This window comes from Tauraco erythrolophus, chromosome Z, assembly GCF_009769465.1.
Source record: "Tauraco erythrolophus isolate bTauEry1 chromosome Z, bTauEry1.pri, whole genome shotgun sequence".
Classification (NCBI taxonomy): Eukaryota; Metazoa; Chordata; class Aves; order Musophagiformes; family Musophagidae; genus Tauraco; species Tauraco erythrolophus.
In genome coordinates, this window is record NC_141496.1 from 64,629,661 (window position 1) to 64,648,818 (window position 19,158).

General features: G+C 43.9%; 1 protein-coding gene across 1 annotated transcript in view; it reads right to left on the reverse strand.

The window, feature by feature from the left end:
- The window catches only part of LOC104380186 (neuronal acetylcholine receptor subunit alpha-7), an 84,136-nt gene that overhangs the window by 18,673 nt on the left and 46,305 nt on the right, over positions 1 to 19,158 (reverse strand). The window contains exons 6-8 of the mRNA XM_086629404.1: positions 16,758 to 16,925; positions 14,493 to 14,687; positions 13,118 to 13,204 (exon numbers count right to left, since the gene is read on the reverse strand). Of these exons, the coding sequence (XP_086485530.1) occupies positions 13,118 to 13,204; positions 14,493 to 14,687; positions 16,758 to 16,925 (450 nt within the window). The remainder of the gene's footprint in view (positions 1 to 13,117; positions 13,205 to 14,492; positions 14,688 to 16,757; positions 16,926 to 19,158) is intronic.

Genomic DNA, 19,158 nt, shown 5'->3' on the forward strand with positions numbered 1-19,158 from the left:
ATAATAAGGTCTTCCTGAAACCAACGCTGCAAATTCTTCAAGAGGTAGGCATGGCTTTCCACAGCAAAATGAATTATGCAGCTGGATTAGAACAGTAAACCAAGTGTGAGGTGAATTGAAAGGTTTCTGTTGCACATACTCATGAGAGAACAGAGCCAACAGCCAGGCAAAAGCAGAGCAAACGACGAATTAAGGTTTTAGGGAAGGCCACTGATCTGACTCCAGTATGCCCTGCATAACAGAAACATGGCAGTGTTGATATTGCTGGTTTAATTACTTCTGTAAGTCACTAAGAAACTTTCATAAATTGTACACATTTTGATGTCACCCAACTTCAAAGGCCTGAAGTGGTCCATTTAAAATGGCTTTGGCTAGGATTTTTCACAGATCCTTGGAAAATTAGTCACAGGGTTGAACTTGGAAACAACTTGGTATTATCTGACTCAATATCACAGCCAATGATTAGCAGAGGAATTCACACTCTCATTTTTTTGTGCTGTAAACCCAGGAACAGAGGTCAGGAAACTGCTATGGAGACCTGCTAGTAAACAGGGAAAACAGTTCTCTCAGGAACAGACTGGGAACTGTAGGGCATCTGTGGACCCATAAAGAAAGATATTTTATGTTTTTGCCTGGTGGTAGGCAAGGAAGATGGCTGGATGTGCATCACCTGCATTTGGGGTGAGAGGCCCTTCTGTTCAACATAGAAGTTTTCAGTTGGAAAGTAAGGATGGAAGACATAGGGCATGGTACTTCAGCCCTTAGTGTCAGGTAATCAAATGTCACAAGATATCTGGGAAATGAAAACTTGTGAGTAGACTTATGCAGCCCAGGTAGGTGCTGGTGCTATATTCATTTGAGGGGGAGAAAGCCCCAAAGCCCTGGAGCAGACCAGACCTACTCTAGGGTTGGATTTTGCCAGCCCTGAATAACCAGCAATGAAAGGAGAGGAAGGAAGTAGCTGTGGGTGGCACACCTGTCCCGTTAGCCTTTCACATCACTAGTTGGAGATATGAGGAAGGCGGTTGCTTCCTTTTCTGTGGCAAGACAAGGTAGACCTAATAGCCATTGTTCAGAAAGGAATTTCTAGATCTTCTGCCCATGAGTCTCTTTGAAAACATGACTCCATGCTTACAATTCAAACCCTGAATTGGGTCACAGACACAGGTAGGGATGGCCAAGACCTAGCTGGGCCTGGGTTCAGTGATAGTTCACCTGTAAGAGAAGGAAAGGAAAGGCCTCAGAACTGAGTGGATGCACTCACGAGGCAAAACAGTGCTGGATCTGAAATGGTATCCATACCCACTCAGCATTTCCTGATCTTTCCTTCCAGAGTTTAATCCTACATCCTCACTTTCCCAGCAGCAGAAAAACGTGATCCTCCTGCAGCAGTCAGGAGAACTGGTGGGGAAGAATCCTGCGCTGTCTCTCACGCATCTCCCTGGAAGCATTGCGCAACCCTCCTCCAGTCTGCTGGCACACCTCCAATCCGACCATGACTTGACCTTCTCCAGCAAGCCTGTGAGCAGAGGATCCTAGCTGCTGAAAGAATCAAGGTACAATGTGCACAGCTAACACTTTCCTTGGAGCCATGGGACTGCAGTCTTCACTCACCCTATCCTGGCCCCACAACGCCCCAAATTAGCGAACTCTATTCCTGGGCCTCCACTGATGTTGCTGAGCACAGAAATAGGATGCTGTCCTGCAAGGTGTGGCACAGGAGACATCAGTGGACTAAGAAGAGAGCTTTGGTCTTTTAAGCAGTAGCCACAGTCCAGCTACCAGACTTTTTTCACCAGTATTTTAGGGTCCATCCTAAAGCCTACAGCACATATGCAGTTAGGGTTTCAAGCTGCTGCTCCCACAAAGTCTTACCCCCACGTGTGTCTGTTGGCAGGGTAAATGCACATCTTTATTTTACAAAGAATCTCAACCCCTTTCATTTAAACTGCAGAAAGGAAACTCAGCAACTCTCATTAAGCATCTCTCTGTATCCTACTTAAGAGCTGCTGGTTACTAGATCATCCCTGGTATGAATGGGTCATCTTAGTGGCTTTAACAAATTCCTTCCCCACGGGCAGTGTCAGGAACAGCAATCCCAGGCCAGAGTGTGTTTGAAAGAGCAGGGGCCTGGCTGCTGTGTGTCAGCTGCTCTGCGGCACAGCTGTAAAGCGATGAGCCCTGTCTGGAGGGGAACTGACTTGTTTGCACTCTGCCCAGGGCAGCTGTCATAAGCCAGGGAAAGGGACCAGGGGATCTGTGTTTGGAGACCCTCAATATCCCTGACTTGCACAGCGATGTTCCCAGTGATAACCAAGGCCTGCACTGGTCACCACTGGATGGTCTTCATGTGTTTTAAAACCTGCATGCTGCCATCTTCAGCAGTCGTGTGCAAACAGAAAAGCTGTTTTGGATTCTCCGTTGATCTTTTTCAAGCAGTATGAAGTATTTGTGCTCCTACAATTGATTTTCTTCCCTTTCTTTGCCAAAGGAGGCATGATGTAATGCATTACCTGGACAGCTGTTTTAACATCTGGGAGTTGTCAGTCCCTGTCTCAGCACTGTCAGAAGATGATCAGGTGACGTTGTCGTAGCAAATATGGATCTAATCCAACTACAGATAGCCAGAAAGGCTTTCTAAAAAAACAGTGACAACAGCTATTTGTTCTTGCAGGCATCCTCTGACATCATCCGTAACAAAAGGATGGCAATGACTTGCAATTCATAACTTGAGGAGCTTCCAGTATCATTTTTTGACCTTTTAAGCCCTGATCTGATGTTAGAGAAGTACCTTAGGATTATTTTAGAGATGTTTTGGAAGATCTGCTGCTTGAGTTGAACTGGATTAACTTTAAGGACTGACTAGGAACAGGGTGAATAAAACAGAAACTCTAAGAGGAGTAAGATGTTTCCACATGGATGCTTTTGCCTCGTTGACTTTATCACTGAACACTGACTGAGAAAGCAGTGTATTATCCAAATTTGATAACATAATTAATCATAGGATAGGCAGAGCTTCTCCAGTGTGACCAGTTACAGTCTTGCTGTTCCTATGAAATAGTAGGGGAAGGAGGAGAGTGTTGTGCTCAGGTATTCACAGTGATCAAGTTGGATACCTCCCACTGGTGTTCCTGCTTGCGTTCCTTCTTTGCAGGAAGCACCAGGTTTTGCATCTGAAATGATGCACTGGTTTAGGGCTGCTTTATTTAAGTCAGGTCATTTCAGTCATTCAGTGCTGAGTGCTTCTGGTGAACTTTCAGAAAACGGGAAAAATGTTCCAGAGCATGCACAGAATGAGATATTCACTGCTCCTTCTTCTGGAAATGGACCAGGTTAATGAAGCGAAACCTGTGGAGGATGCAAGAAACCTCAAACACCAGCAAAGGGGCTTCCAGGCACCCTTCTTCTTTTCTCCTATGGCAAGGACCAGGTCTGGTGCTGAGCAGATGCTGTTACAGTCTACAATGGGTGATGGCACAGTTTCTCAGAGACCACGGAAACTAAAACGTAGAGGAGAGGTTCCCTTGCTGGCTGATTTGCTGTTGTACTCAGTCAGCAAAGAAACACAGAAGAGGATGTAGGCAGGAAAACAATTTCCACTGTTGTTGAGATTTGCTGTAGCTGGGACACCTTGTGTCGTCCATTAGCTCACACTGACAGAAGAAAGCAAAGAGCATTACCTCATAAACATGAAATGTCTGAAAAGAGCGAGAGAGTTCAGGATTCGACCCTGTGTCTACCTTTTGATTATGGTACTTGCAGAGGGCACAGGGGCAGTGTTTTCACAGTGTTTTCAAACTCTTCTCCTCTCACAAGCTGTTGAATAATAGAACTGTGTGTTCAAAAAGTAAAACTGTTATCTTTTAATTTAAAAAAACAAAAGCATCCGAGACCTGTGGCTTTGGGAAAAGCACCTTTGATCATGAAACTGTAAGAGCTGCTGCAAATTAGAATTTCTGTTTCATGGAAGAGGCTGAGCGGGGTTCTGGCACCAACAAGGCACCAGGCAGGACTATGAAAGGAAAGGAGGAAAAGCACTCCATAAAATCAAAAAGAGATAGAGGAAAGTGAAGTAGCAGCAGTTGAGGACATACAGGCAGATCACAGAAAATGCAACAGGAGAGTAATCTCATTTTCTCTCTCTGGTCAGAAACACTAATTCCTTTTGCTCATAACTTAAAACAATCTGTAACTCGCGGAGGTGGCAAAGCACCACATTGCTTCCTTGTCTTGGTAATTTGCAGTCTCATTTGCTGTATGACTAACTGCAAGGAATCACCCAAAGCACCTGCTGCAAGTGTATTTATTCACAGCATAAACCCTTCAATCTTACTGAGATAATGCAGACATGGTAAAGAACGGCAAGGAGGGGACACAGCTGAAAAATTGTGATAGAAGAGCCCTAAGCAGCACGTAAATGTTACAGTTTTTAAGGAAGTAAGCAGAGGAGCTCAGCAAAAGAAGTTAGAGAGAAATGCAGTTTTGCTGTCTGGAGGTGAAGATAATTTTTATTGTGCGCTATTTGATACATCTGTCCTGGTTTTAGCTGGGACAGAGTTAGCTCTTCTTTTTAGCAGCTAGAAGAGCTCCGTGTTTTGGTTTTACTCAGAGGCTCGCTCTGAGAAGAATGTTGATAGCAAGTTGATGTTTGTGGTTGGAAGTGAGACTCCAAGGACTTTTCAGTGTGCCAGAGTGCAGAAGCACGGCGGGATAAGGGGGGACCATAGTTGGGACAAGGGGGACACGATTCCCCTTGTGATTTGTGGTGGAACTTAAGACTGAGGGCCAAACTGGCCAATTAGTATTCCATATCATGCAGCGTCATGCCCAGTATAAAAGTGAGGGTCAGCCGGACAGAAGGGCTTTTGCGCTTTGGCTCTTTCGCCGCTTTTGCTCTTCTGCGCTTGCTGCGCTTTTGCTCTATTGCCTTTTTTTTCCTCTCTCTCCCAGTACTCCCACTCTTGGAGTTCTCTCTCTCTCTCTCTCTCTGCCCCTCTCTATTTCGGGGCCTCGCGTTCGTCCGGGATTGCAGCTTTGGGACGAGACGGGCTTCGCATACGAGGGGGTGGTGAGCATCTACACTGTGTATTAAATCATCTGTATTAAATTGTTCTTATCTCGACCCACAGGTATCGCATTTATCCTTTAATTCTCTCCCTCATTCCTGGGGGTGGGGAGGGTGAATGATCGGCTGTGTGGGAGGGTCAACCTAACCCACGACAACATCCAGACAGGGTGTCAAGCATTGCTTGGATGTTAATCATCGGAAGTGACATTTCCTCACATTCATGAGCTCCGTGTTCCCTTTTCAAATACTGTCTGCAAACGCCAGCTTTCAGGTGTACCACACTTCCTGCTATAAAACTCCTTTTAGACCAAAATACAGATTCTTGATCTAAAACCAATGGTGTTATTTTGAAGAGAGCTAGAGGGAAATAATGGTTTGCAGCACTTGGGAGTTATTTGGGAACGGAAAAAAAATCAGAAATGATGAAGCACTTCTCTTGTGCAAGGGAATGCCTTGAACATCCAGGAGTAAAAAGTATTTGTGGGAGAAACAAATCATCTGACTGGCCTGAGAGGTCTGAACATTTAATTTCAAGATTTGGCTTTTGGGCAGAAGCATGCCTTACCCACTTTGACAAAGTACTTGGGAAGTGACACTCCCTCAGAGCACTGGCTAGGGTGGCGGGAGAGCAGCCAACTCAGAGCTTATTGGAGCTTTAGTCTCAAGCTGGAAGCATCCTGCCGTGGGTGCTTCTAGCTGTTTCTCTGTGTGAAGGTATTTTCTGTGCCACCTGGGGCCCGAACTCAAAGACTGCAGTAGCTTTGAAGCAATATGAGAGTAAAGAGCTGGGTAAGGTTTTCAAGGTAAGCCTTTTAGGGTCTCTTTCTGCATGGTGTTACCCTGTTCTCACAGCAGTGGGACGGCAGCATGGTAAACCAAGGAGAGCGCGAGGTAGATGTGCGTGTGTGGAGGAGGGACATCACAGCGTGTGTCTCACTGCAGAGTAGAACGAGGTGAACCTGCTGCTTACTAGGGCTGGGGGTTGAATGGTGTTTTCTTAAAAACAAAACATCTGGTGCTGGAAGCAGCTGGGATCACAGAAGGAGAAGTGGGGACAGGTACAAACTTCTCAGTGTCATGCAGGCCCAAATGTTTTCCCCTCTGGAGGAGATATTACAGGTACGGAGGACAGAGAGTCAAGAAGCGCTGCTGGTTGTGCCCATAATGGTGTTACTTTTATGGCTTTTGGCCATGTCTGACTTCAACGTAGGCTGTGGATTTATCTGACTTCCTGAAAAACTGACTGGTTTTGATAGTAACTAAACATGACATTAGGAGCTGAATTTTTTTGAGTCTTTGAGTCCAAACTAGAAGCTTATACCGAGACGCTGATTTTCAAAGATATTCCTAAAGCAGGGCAAGATGAATGAGATTTTGGTCACTGCTTTATCAGGTACCGCTGGATGTGGGTAAACATGACCACTAGCTGTATAATCTTAAGGAGGCTCTAGTTAAAGGATAGACATGAACGGGAAGAGTTACAGTTAGGAAACTGCTTTAACTTGTGAGAACTTGTTCCTTAGTGACTTCTTAATGCATGATTTCCTAGCCTTAATTACAAGATTGCTTTCAAATGGGTACGGACATTTTAAACAGAGAGGCACAGTGCTCTTTAAAAAAGGGAATTCAGGCGTATGTCTATTGCCTAAGGAAGGAACTCATCTTTTCTTCAGAGATGGTCACAAAACCATAACAAAAAACAGGTCTGATTATCCAGTGCTATTGACATGGATCACATTGTCTCTGTAGAGATAAAAAAGCCCTTCCAGTTTAGATCTAAATGCCTCAAATGTAGTTCTTAGATGAATTACCTAAGCCTTTAGTTTAAATGGGCAGAATCTGAGCATGTACAAAAGCTCTAATTGAAATAACAGTATTTAAGTTCTGTTTGGTCACTGAATCAGGAAATCAACACAGTGGGACATGGATATCTCTTCTTAAATAATGTGCTAGACTGGGTGCGAGTGTTACGCAGTAGGCACAAGAAGGTACATGAAAGCCCCATTAAATTACTTGCACTTATAGTGTGAGACAAATCTCTGTATAATTGCATAGGTTTTTAGAAGCAGAAAGAACAATCGTTATCATATACCTGAGCTGTATCACACAGGCTTTATGATTTTACCCAGTGATTAGTGCACTCAGACCACTAATTTCAGGTGTGTAACACATCTGGGGTTCTCTGCATTTCTGTATATCCTTTCCTCAAGTAATGAACTCCAGCTGTCTGCTTACATAGACTCTTGATAAAAGTATTTTAAAAGAGAGAAATTAAAATAAGCCAAATCACGAGTTCAGGCAGATACACTTCCCATGAGGCATGATTAAGCTATACTAGGAAGGGTAAGTTTAGGACACAGCTGCTGCTGCTGCTGCTGTATAGTCACAGTCTGGAAGTCTTTTAGGAGCTACACTCTAGAGATTTTAAGTGTCAGGAGGGACCTCCAGGACCCCATAGTGAAATGAGCCTTTTTCACATAGTTGACTTGTGTTGGATTCTGGCCAAATGGTTGTGTTTGTTGATGTCATGGGACTTCAATGTTTTTGATCCAAACGGCTGAGATGTTTTCTGTTGCTAAAGGTGGTTAATTTTTTAAACAGAAACAAAGGCATCCTTGGTCTCGTTCCCAGACTTCTCCTTTCTTTGACATCACAGATGAGGCTGCACAAAGGCAGGATTCAACTTCTGAAAGATTGCAGAGCCTTGCTTCGCATGTATTCATGCTGCTGAAAACTGGTTTTTAGAAATATCTTGTTCCCCCAAAAAGGGTGGCTTCCTGGAGAAGGACAGGAGCAGATATGCTACTGGGCAAGGAGCAGCTAGTTACTGATGTGAATGCAAGCCCCCAAGAAAGCTATGTGAGAGCAGGGGGCAAATGTAGTGACCCAGTGTGTCCAACTGGAACGTTACTTGGCACAGAAAGAGATTGGCTTACTGTGGAAAGGAAAGATCTATCCATCACCCTGAACTGTAGAGGAGCAGCAGGGTCCTGGTGTTCAAAGGTGTTGAGCAGCCTGTGCTGATTTCTAGGCCAAGCTTTGTCACTTGCTCTTTACAAGAAAAGAAGTGGGCTTGTTTTTAACATGCATTAACACAGCAGTCAGTAGGCTACATAGAAATGGGAATCCATCGCTTGGGGAAGTTGCATGTATGGAGGAAGAGAATCTCTGCTCTGCAGAGCTTTACAAACAAGGAAATGGGGAGCCACACTGCAAAGGGGTGGAAAAAAGCAAGTGCCCCACCTACTTCCTTGTGATTATTTAGGATGAGATGTGTTTCATTTATTGTAAATGTAAGTCGAGGTCAAGGGAGAGTGAGGCCTCAACTGAGAACTGGAATATAATTTCCACATCTCTTTGCAAATACACCAGACCTCAGAGGCTAGTTCTTTTCTTGGTGTCATATTAGACCCGCTTTCTTTTGCTCGCTCAACAAAGACACTCCAAACAGCAGCTGTGAGAATTTCCCATGTTGTTACGGTTAAGCAGTTAAAGCTGAGGGCAGAAGGTGGAGAAAGGTAAAAGATACATCGTGTTAGACACTAATATTTTTCTACTAGCAAAGGCTGGGAGTGTTCCTCCAGGTCCAGGTAGGTTTGGATGCATGTTTGTTTTCAAAACCCAGATGGTAAGAATATAATGTGGATTTTTAAAGTGCATAGGGTCAAGTTTTCAGAATATTTATGCTCCCACATGCAAGACAAGTGACAGTGGCTTTTTGGCAGTTTCACAATGGATCTTTTTACTTCAAGATCAAATTACTTGCATCCTTCTCAAACCACATGCTTTAGAAGATTTGTTTGTTCCCATAACCTGATGTTAACCGTGCTGATTCTCCAAAAATTGAACAAGCTGTCCAAGTGTCCTCCTTTTCCTCTCACTTATTCCTGAGGATTTTGAGCCAGACCAGAGATCACACTGAAAAACTGTGATCATGACCTGGTATACCTAGTTCAGCAGCTACAATATCCCATTTGGGATCATCTATAAGGTCACTGTGGAGACATTATGCTGTGCTACCCTCTTAGAGTAAGGATAAGGTTTTCAGAACTCAAAATCATGTAAAACCACACAACCCAGCTTTGAGCACTTGCTGAACAAGGGCTGTGTGGATGCAGAAGTCAAATGGGTGAGCAGTCTTTCCCTGCTTATTGGGGGTGGGGCAAGGAATTACGAGCAGGGCTTTAAACTAGGAATACTGTGGAAGGGAGATTATAACACAAATTTAAATGGAGAAATAGTGGACAAGAGTGAAAAGAAAATTATGCTGGGTCACTAGAGCAAGAAAAACCTCAGAAATGGTGAAACAAGGTGGAGGGGCTCACTTCTAGAGTAAGCAAATGCACGAAGTCTGGGAAATGTGCAAGAGTGACTAGAACTCTCCATTTGGTCATGAAACAATAATGTTGCTGGGACAATTGAGAGGTGGAGGGACATCTCTGACCACCAGAATGCTCTGATGCATAGGGACAAGCTCTTCAGGGGGAACAGACAGCAAAGACAACATGGGTTGTGTCTATGACCTCTGTGTGAAGGAGCCACTTGGATGTGAGGCTCCGCTATGGGATGGTTGAGAGCTACTGGAGATCTAGTGAGTCAGATTCAGTGAAGAGGACAAAAAGTGTGATGCTGTTGTGAGAGTGCACTATAGACCACCCAAACACAGTGGATATGAGAATGGGGTCTTCTTAAAGCAACTCAGGGAAGCCTCCATATCACAGATCCTGATTGTCACAGGGGACTTGGACCTCTCTGATGTTTGCTGAAAAGGCAACACAGTGTAATGCAAACAGTCAAGAGGATTTCTGAAGGATGTCTGTGATAAATCCTTGATACAAGTACAGGACAGGCCAACCTGTCAAGTACAATCAGCAGGCCAACAACCAACAGGACAGGTGGTGCACAGCTGGCTCTACTCATCACTAGCAAGGCAGAGCTGGTTGGGAACATGATAATCAACAGCAACCTAGGCTGCAGTTACGAAATAGATCTTTTCATTTTTCAAGGAACTAGTAGCTGGGATCCCACTGGAGGAAGCTCCGAAACATAAAGCAGCACAAGAAAACTGCGAGGGCTTAAAGTACACTAGCCTCTAAATGCAAGAAAAGACCCTTCTATTACTCAGAGGAATAAGAAAACACATCAGGAGATAAGCATGGCTAAGCTGGGAACTCATGGTGGAGCTCCAGTGCAGAAGAGAGAGGAATGCAGGAAGCAGGGACAGGCTGCAAAAGGAAAATCTGGGAGTATTGCCTAAGCATTTGGGTTGGTGTTAGGAATGTTAAAGCTTAGGAGTTGAGACTGCCCAGGGAGCCTAGGGCAACAGGAAGAGTTTCTACCACTACACAAACAGTAAAAAGCTGAACAAGGAAAACATTGGTTTGCTGCTGAATGGGGATCATTTAGTGACAGTGGATGGAGACAAGACCAAGACAGTGTGTACTTTGCCTCAGTTTTTGCCATCTAGGTCTTCTATGTCTCTGTGCTTAGAGATATGGCTCAAAGGATGAGGAAAACAACTAGCAGTGAATGAGGATGGAGTCAGGGATTGATTGTGAGATCTGAACCTGCCCAAGTCCCTGGGACCAGATAGGTGACACCAACAGATTTAAGGGTATCACTGCGAGGCCACAGAGATAGGATAAGATTCCTGACAACTGGAGAAAGACAGATGTTACAACCATTTTATGAAAAGGACAATCTAGAGAACCACAGCACTGTCATTCTGACTTCGGTCCATGGGTAAATTGAGAAGCAAGTGTCTGGCGAACATTTCTGGACACTTGAGGGAGAAGGTGGGGATTGGGAACAGCCAGCCTGCATTTATCAAGTATGAATCATGTCCTACCAACATGATTGGCTTCTATAATAAAATTACAATATTTGCAGACGAGATGAGAACAGTAGAAATCATTTACATCAACTTTAGCAAGGCTTTTGACACAGTTTTCCACTTCCTGAGGTTCTTTCCAACCTGACCTATCTTGTGAATCTGTGAAAAAAGAGCTTCCATTGCACAGGGATGGTCGAGTCTCAGACCATGCAGCCTTAGTGCACCACAGTCTGTCAATCTCAGTTTGCTTTTGGGCTGTAACAGGGAAGCATGAGATGATAGTAGCCACAGGATTCTTTTGGACATTCCTCATCTGGATACCTGAAGTCAGTCTCCAGGGTGTTACAAAGCATCCATGTGCAAGGATTATTCTTTTACAGTGTTTCAAAATACAAAATTTGTCTAATGAACGGATGAAAGAAACAGGCTGTGTTTGACCTACATGACAAATTCAAGAGGTGCATTTCTAATACATTTGATACGCTCTAATTACTTGAGTATTAGGAAAAAACTTGCAACAATACATGCTGTCAATGAGGCAAATTAATGAGAAGAGATTCCCTTATCATTTCCTTGACTTTGTGATCCAAAAAGGGTGAAAAGATGTGAAAGGTCATAATAGTTGAGCCAATATTCACCTGGAGAAAGGGGACTTGATGTAACAGGGTTCCCCAACACCCCTACTCCTCACTCTCTCCTGGTATGTGATGATCACATAGCAATGCTGTGATACGTAGAAATTAATCTGTTATTACAGCATCAAAATCTGTAGTAATAAATAACTATTCGTAGCTTTTTTTAGTACAAATATTACTTTCTATGATAGGGAACTGTATCAATAGAGTCTGGCCTGGTTAAAGCTATTGGACTGGGCATAGGCAAGTGCAACTCTTTTCTCATTCCAAACCACTTTTGTTATGTATTCCACAAAGCAAAATTAGGTGAAGACTGGTCCAAGATGCCTTGTGTCTCCTCCCTACACACAAAGCTTCTCTTAAAATTGTACCTGCTTCTGTGGAGTCCTAGGTATATGTTCAGAGACAGGTTTTGTTAGTTTTTTGGAAGTTCCTGTATGACTCAGAGGCAACAGTCCTGCTGACTTCCATTAAGATGTCCAAGTTATGTGGAGGCTTTCAGAAACTCTTGCACTGTTGCCCTTACTGTTGCATAGTCACCCTCCTTCCCCACAGTTAGGTCTGAGGTTTTCATCCTTGAAGTGAGATAATGGGTTGGTCTGAGTACATGCTCTTTTGTCCTATTCATGATATAACTTGTGCAAGGCTTTAATTATACAATTGTGAGGTGCACCTTCCATCAGCACATACGTATGTTGTTGAATATATTGTTTACTTCTGCCGTCTGGAATGTATACTTTAGTCATGATTTGTAGGCAAAGATAGACCTTAGCTCAGGAGATGATAATTAAACAAGTTCTGAGTTTTTCTGTAGTGTCCGCACTTGTACACCAGAACAGGTTTCTTTTCTCTACCCTGCTATAATATCAGGGAACAATGCTTTCTCCAGTTCACAGTTGACAAACTGAGGCCTCATGAGACCAAGGCAAAAGGATGGTCCCATGAAAACAGGATGTAACAATGTCTGTCTGGCCTACATTCACAAGATGAAAATCTGTCTCATGGTTTTCAGCACATGTTAAAAATACTCCAGTGATACATTTGAATTTTGACTGTAGTACCTTGAGTAGAGAGAGGTGAAGGAGAAGGGTCCAGGCAGTGAAGAGATACGTAACAGCAGGGAGGGTGGGATGAGGAGAAGAAGAAAGATAAATTTTCTCCAGCCAGCAGCACTGAGACTTTCAAAACAGCTTCATCCAAAGAGCTGTTGCAGGGACTTTATGGAGAGGCTCAATGAATCCAGTGCCCGGGCTGAGGGCGATTCCGGTATTGCATTCATGCCTGTGTACTAGTGGTGTTAGCTTTGTGCTTTGCCTAGCCAAATCTCCACGCAGTTACGTTAATTCTGTGCCTCCTCAATCCTTGCAGTTACCAGCTTATCTGATATTTTCAGAGCATTTTTTTTCTGTCGCTTATGTAGGCCCTTTTAATATATGCAAACAGTAAAGTCCAGATAGAGATTTACTCCTGACATTGCTGAAATGCAAAACTAGTAACAAAAAGAGTCAGTCCTTACATAAGCTTTGAACAACTCTTGAGAAGCATCATACATTGTGCACCGAGAAGAGAAAATCGACTCACCTATTAGTGGGACTGAGTCAGAAGTTGCAGGCATGATCTCAGCCACAAGCAGCATGAATACAGTCAGGGAAAGCAGGACAGTGATACCTGCAGGGAGTGAACATGAAGGTGAAAGATGAGGAACATGAACTCTGCAGCTGCTCCTCTGATGTCTTTGCTGTTAAATATGGCTTTGTCCTATGTATGGCTAAACCCGTCACTTCATGTCTATCAGTGCAGATGAGAACTTCCACAAAGTGAGGGTGTTTTTGGATGCAACTTTATCTGCTGTCCTTTCACTTTTCTCAATTACACCCAAATCCTTGTCCTCTTTAATCTTTCCTGCAGAGTGAAATGAAGCTTGCAGAATTGGTAAACTACATTGTTTTTCCAAAATGTGACGCAAACAAAGTCCAGATGGTTATTAAGGGCTAGGAGAGACTTGCACAGGCATGAATTAAGTTTTTGGCTATTGCGTATTATGTAACACTCTCCAAAGAGCTGCAGCCTGTTTTAAAAGTAGCTCTTTGTTTGTTCTATCTGGAAAGACTGCTGCTAAACCTAACTCTTCTGTTGCTGAGAAATCACAAGGTCAATGCATGAACATTAGATCCTATTTTTATGTCAACATTGTACTTCAGCTCAAATAATTCTTTTCCTTATCTTCATCCTGTCTTTCACAGAAAGCAATTGTATCCTCCATAGCCTATGTTTTTCTTCTTGTAAAACAGGCTGCACAGATCCCTAGATCTAACACTGAGGGCACTTCATATGATTTAAAGGTCTCTGTCCTGATCAGAAGTGTGCACAATTAACTCTTAAGGTCTCCCTCAGGCCAGTCTTGCGTATTTACATCTCTCCCCTGGCTTCTCTTGGAAGCACTCCTCCTGACTTTATCGACATACACACATTGTAAATCTCATTTAGCCCTTCCTTGGCTGTCATTGCTTTGTGTTCATGAAGGACTCATGGCTCAGTGTTTTGGGAGCTGAACTTGGAAGGTGAAAATCCTATACCCAGCTGCTGCTGCTCACAGCCCTTCAGACTTAGCCCTTCTGTGTCTTAGTATGTCCTATATGAAAAACAGAGTTAATCATCTGTGAAATGCATTGAGACGTACTAAAGAAGAGAGCAACAGGGATGACACAGTAATATCCCTGCTGCCTGTGCGAGAGACAAGTTCTGCCTCATCCCAGGGTAAAATCCAAAAGATTTTAGAATTGTTTAGCACAGGATGTGTGAATGCCATTCAGAAAGCTGTTACCCTGGTTTCCGCAACCAAGCAAGTGCTTCTATTGCTTCTCCAGAGAAATCTTTATTCATCAAGCACCACGAGGTATTTATTTTCCATTTTGTAGGAAGTGCTTACAAAAGAAATTAATTCTTCAGCACTTACCTAAAGAAATCTTCTCCCCTGAATCGGCAGGCAAAAGGAAAACAAGCAGTGCCAAGCCGGATATGAGAACACATGGAATGAGTAGGTTCAAGCCGTAGTAGAGGGTGCGTCGGCGCATCGTGATGGTGTACGTCACGTCTGGGTATGGCTCTTTACAGCATTCATAGTACATCTCATTCCTCTTTCCTGGGACACCTACAGAGAGGGAGATCAGAGCAGTGGGAAGAGGTGTAGGACTTCCAGGTAACCCCTTGAAATGGGCCAAGAATTGATGGTTTATGAGCCAACGCGTGGCACCTTCGCCAGGCTTTGTGCGTTGAAGAGAGCTTCTAAGTGTCCTTTGGCAATTGATAAGAGAGAAAAGACACCCTCGAGTCAGTTACCAAGACAAAAGACACTTTCTAACAGTTGTTCCCAATGCCGCACACATGGATGAATAGATTAAAGAGGATAAAGGAGGACAATATGCCTCAGTTCAATGTTGTTTCAAGGCTGAAGAACATTACTACAGGGTTAAATGAGCCAAGGTAACTCTTAGTGTGCCAGTGTCTTCAGCAACGTCTGAAGTACCGGTGCAAGATGTTTGCTGTTCTCAGTCCACATTGTGTGTTTTCTAGGGTTTATTTTCATGCTTTCTGAGTCATTAGAACCTGGCTTAGCTAAGAAAGCTCATCTGGGCCAGATCAAAACAGTTCCGAGCATCCTGACCTCAGCATGGAAAGATTCACAAGCAGTGGCCAAAGATTAATTCACTGAAACATGCGTTCTGTCTTCCTGAATCCAGGGAATGGTAACAAACAGCTGATGTCATATTTACTAGCCCATGCAGCAGGTTTTCTATGTGACAAATGCCACAGGTTGTTATTTTTTTGTCATTCTTTAATACACATTTGCTTTGTTTTTTCAGGAATAATGAACTGGATATGGTTTAATTTTCCAAAGACCTATCAAGTTAAACTTAAAGTCTGTCATATCTGAAGGATGAAAGACATAGCTGTCCAATATACATAGCTGTACTGCAGGGTTGGCCATGGTGACTCAGCTGCAGTAGGCTATCTGAGATGCTGCGTGGCAGGGACTGCAGCAGCACAGGAAATGTCAGGGGAGCTGGAAGAACTAAGCACCTTGTATCTTTCATGCTACCGTAGTTCTCTTTTTTGTTTCTGTCCACATGACAGAAGATGTGACAATGCATACGTTTTGGGAGGAGCACAGCAAGGTCTCCGTAAAGGATATGGCCATGGCTTGCCTGAGGTGTTACATAATGCTTTTGTTGTGTGAGCTAGATAAGGGCCTGTTTGGTCCATCTCTGGTCAGGGCTGAAGGCAGGTAAACCACAGGCAAGTCTCTTAGTCAGATGCGCAAAGTTACTGGACAGAATTAACCACTATAAAGGAGCGGTCAGGAGTTCTCTGAAATGGACAGACTTTAGGAGGACTTCCCTATGGAGTCTTTCAGCTTCCCATGAAACTGAATATTGATTTATGTTTCTTATTGTATTGTTTCTCAGATGCCCTGAAGGGTAAAACTACAGCATGCAGTTGGTCAGTGACAGCTATTTCCTTGTCTACATATCCAGACTAGAAGATGAAATGTCCCTTCTGCAAGCTCTCATTACAGTGGTCTGATCTCTATGAATTTCCACAGTATCGCTTCTGACTTACACCTCAACAGGTTCAAAATAACTCACTAGGAGCTCGCTCTGAATAAGTAGTTCTAGCCATAGATTTCTCTTTTGAAAATACAGGTATCTTCCAAAGCACAGAAGGGAAGAGAGACATACTGAACTGCTGTTATTTTTAATGTTATGACCTGGTAGACACTTCGATGGTTTTCTAAGTGAGAGAAATTCATTTCTGCAAAAGCTCGTTCCAATTTTGCTGAAAGTGTTTTTTACACTAATCAGTTTTGGGCTGACGTGATAGAGTTGATCTGTCAGTAGTGTTCTGTGCATGTACATGAGATATATCCAGGTTTAGTACTGATCAGTTATAAACTGCTCAGATGCCACAGGACCAGTAGATTTAATTTATGTACTCAGTTGCAGGCAATTGCTTCAGAATACAGGGTTTTCAGACACAAGTTTAATGAATGTGACTGAAAGGTTGTCTCTGATCTGTCATTTTTTTCTCTTTTTTTTCTGTCTCTTACATAGAAACTTTTAATACCTGTATTTCATATCCCAATGGGTTTGATCATTTCTATATATTTGGGGTTTTCCTTTGAAAATTAGACTACTGAAAATTTTTAAGTCAGGTGATTTACCCACTAAATCCCATTCTCCATTTGAGATGTAGTTGGAAATATCAGCCTCGAGCATCTGCAGGTCAATCAACCAGCCACTGTGAGTCCAGGAACCAAACTTCAAGTCACACTTCTGTACATCAAAGGGGAACCAGCGGACATCAATGTAACATGTGCTCTTCAAAATGCCTGTGGATAGAAATCAGTCAGAATCAAGCATGTACAGGGTGCAGTTCACCTCTACTCTTATCTGTCCGATCAATTGTGAGTAACGTTCTTCCCCGAGAGTCTGTGTGATGTAGTCGTGGGGTAACCAAACAAGTAGTGTAGTTGGAAGATGCTGCCATGAGTGAAATAATCTCCCTTCCTGAGGCACTAGTGAAGATCCCTCTCTTTCACCGCATCCTTGAGATACATTGTCCAGGACACTCTGGCCACCTAGAGACAGCTCAGCCTGTCTCCTAGTGCTGGCTGGTCTCAGCAGATCACAGGCAGTGCTGCAGGGCCTGACAGGAGCGTGGAGTACAGAGATGTCCACACACTGTGGCTGGAAGTACTGTGACAAGCTTGAAAGGAGTTCCTTGCCAGGCTCTGCCTTAGACCCACAGTCCCCTGAAAAAACATTGTTATGCTAAACCTTGCTCAGTGCTGGCCTTTATCTTCTGCAGGTTGACCTGGGCCTTGAATTTTACTTTGGATGTGCCTAGTCCACTATCATTATTTCATGTGACGTTTTAGGCAGTTTAGGAGATTAATACTTGTATACTGTTGCAATCTAAATATTTCTTTTTTTCTGTTATTCAGCTGAGAGAATTAAAAAAACAACTAATGATGCTCCAAGCTTTCTTCTTGGGGCAACAGCTGTGGCTGTGTGACTTCCCCAGCTGTCCGGCATCATGGAGGGCTGGGGGAGTGGGGAAGGTGATCCACGCACACGCAGTCCGCGTCGCTGGTGACAGAGCACAGAAATCACCCCTGCCAAGCCTCGCCCCATGGGTCGACGGCTGTGCAGCCTTCCTTCGCCTTACCCCATCAGTTCACTGCAGGCTGGCCAACTTGGAGGCACTGTCTGAAAGACAGGCAGCTTCTGCTCTGTCGGAAAATTATCCCCAACACCGCGCTTAGTCTACCTCTTTGCAGTAATTGTTTCTGTGTGCTCCTTAAAATACCAGCTAATGCGAATCCCAGCTCTAAGTCACCTAAGTGAGCGGAGTTTGATGTTTTACATCAAGTTCTTGAGCCGTGCCTTCTGAAGATAAAATCCCCGAAACAGATATTCTTGATTATTGTCTTTGCTTGCTGTTGCAAAGGCTGAGGGCATTGTGACATAGCTGTGTGTGCAAGACCATGTCGCTGCACAAATGCTGCAGCTCTGGGGTGGCTGAGTTCCCTTCATTTGTCCCTTTACATTCTGGGAGGTCTGTATTCCACTGTCATGGCCATTTTTGGATTGCCTACACGGAGGCTTTTCTTCCAGTTTCTCCTGAATCTTGGCTCTGCTCCTTTCCTTAACAGCAGACAGCTGTCCCCTTCTTGTCCTTTCTCTTTAGTTCTCCACCTATCTTGTTTCTCTAATGGAGAGTAGCAGTGAGTACAGCCTGCTTTCAGAGTCATGGGAAATAAAACTTTCATGAAGGTTTGGAAACACCATCTTTTCCACTCTTCCGTGTTTTCCAGTGTCTTGATTAATCTAGCTGCTTCTGTGAGCCCTTGTTTCCAGTAAGTAGGTTGATTATCAACTTTTCCCTTCTAAAATTTTGCAAAGTAATTTGGAAGCAGTCAAAACCCTGTAACAAAGGGTTTCCTGTGCTTTACATAACAGATTTCATTTATTACTTTTTGTCTCTTTACTCTTTCCTTGCATAACCAACTCTTCATCAAGGAGTTTGTAGTGCACCAAGAGGTAAGCAGGACACCAGATCTGCCCATACAGGCTCCCTCTGCATCATTTCCCTATCTGGAGGGACGGAGAAGGCTCTGCTCTGATACATGCCAATTTTACTCTTGTCTCAGGTTGCTCTCTGGCAAGCAACCTTACCCATGGGTCTGTTCCAGTGAAACCACAGGGATGCTTTAAAGGGTCTCAGAGGTAGGGATCAACAGAGGACCATGTCGTCAGGGAAGACTCACTTGTTCTCTGGTGGGCCATGTGAACATACTTTGGGTCAGCCTGCCAGCAGCTATGAGATGCAAAGCTTGGTCGTTTCTTGTCCACCACAGTGAGTGACCATAGGGACAGCCTGTTTGCTGGTAGGCTCTGGCTGCTGGGACCTACAGGCACCGAACCAGCAACACAGATGGGAAGCAGGCTGAGACTTGGGGTGTCTGGCTGAAACTGGCTTCAATTTGTCTTTTCACCTGGAGCTGTAGCTTCAGCCTGGCAGGAGTGTCTTCACTGCACACAGAGTGCTGCCCTCAGGGT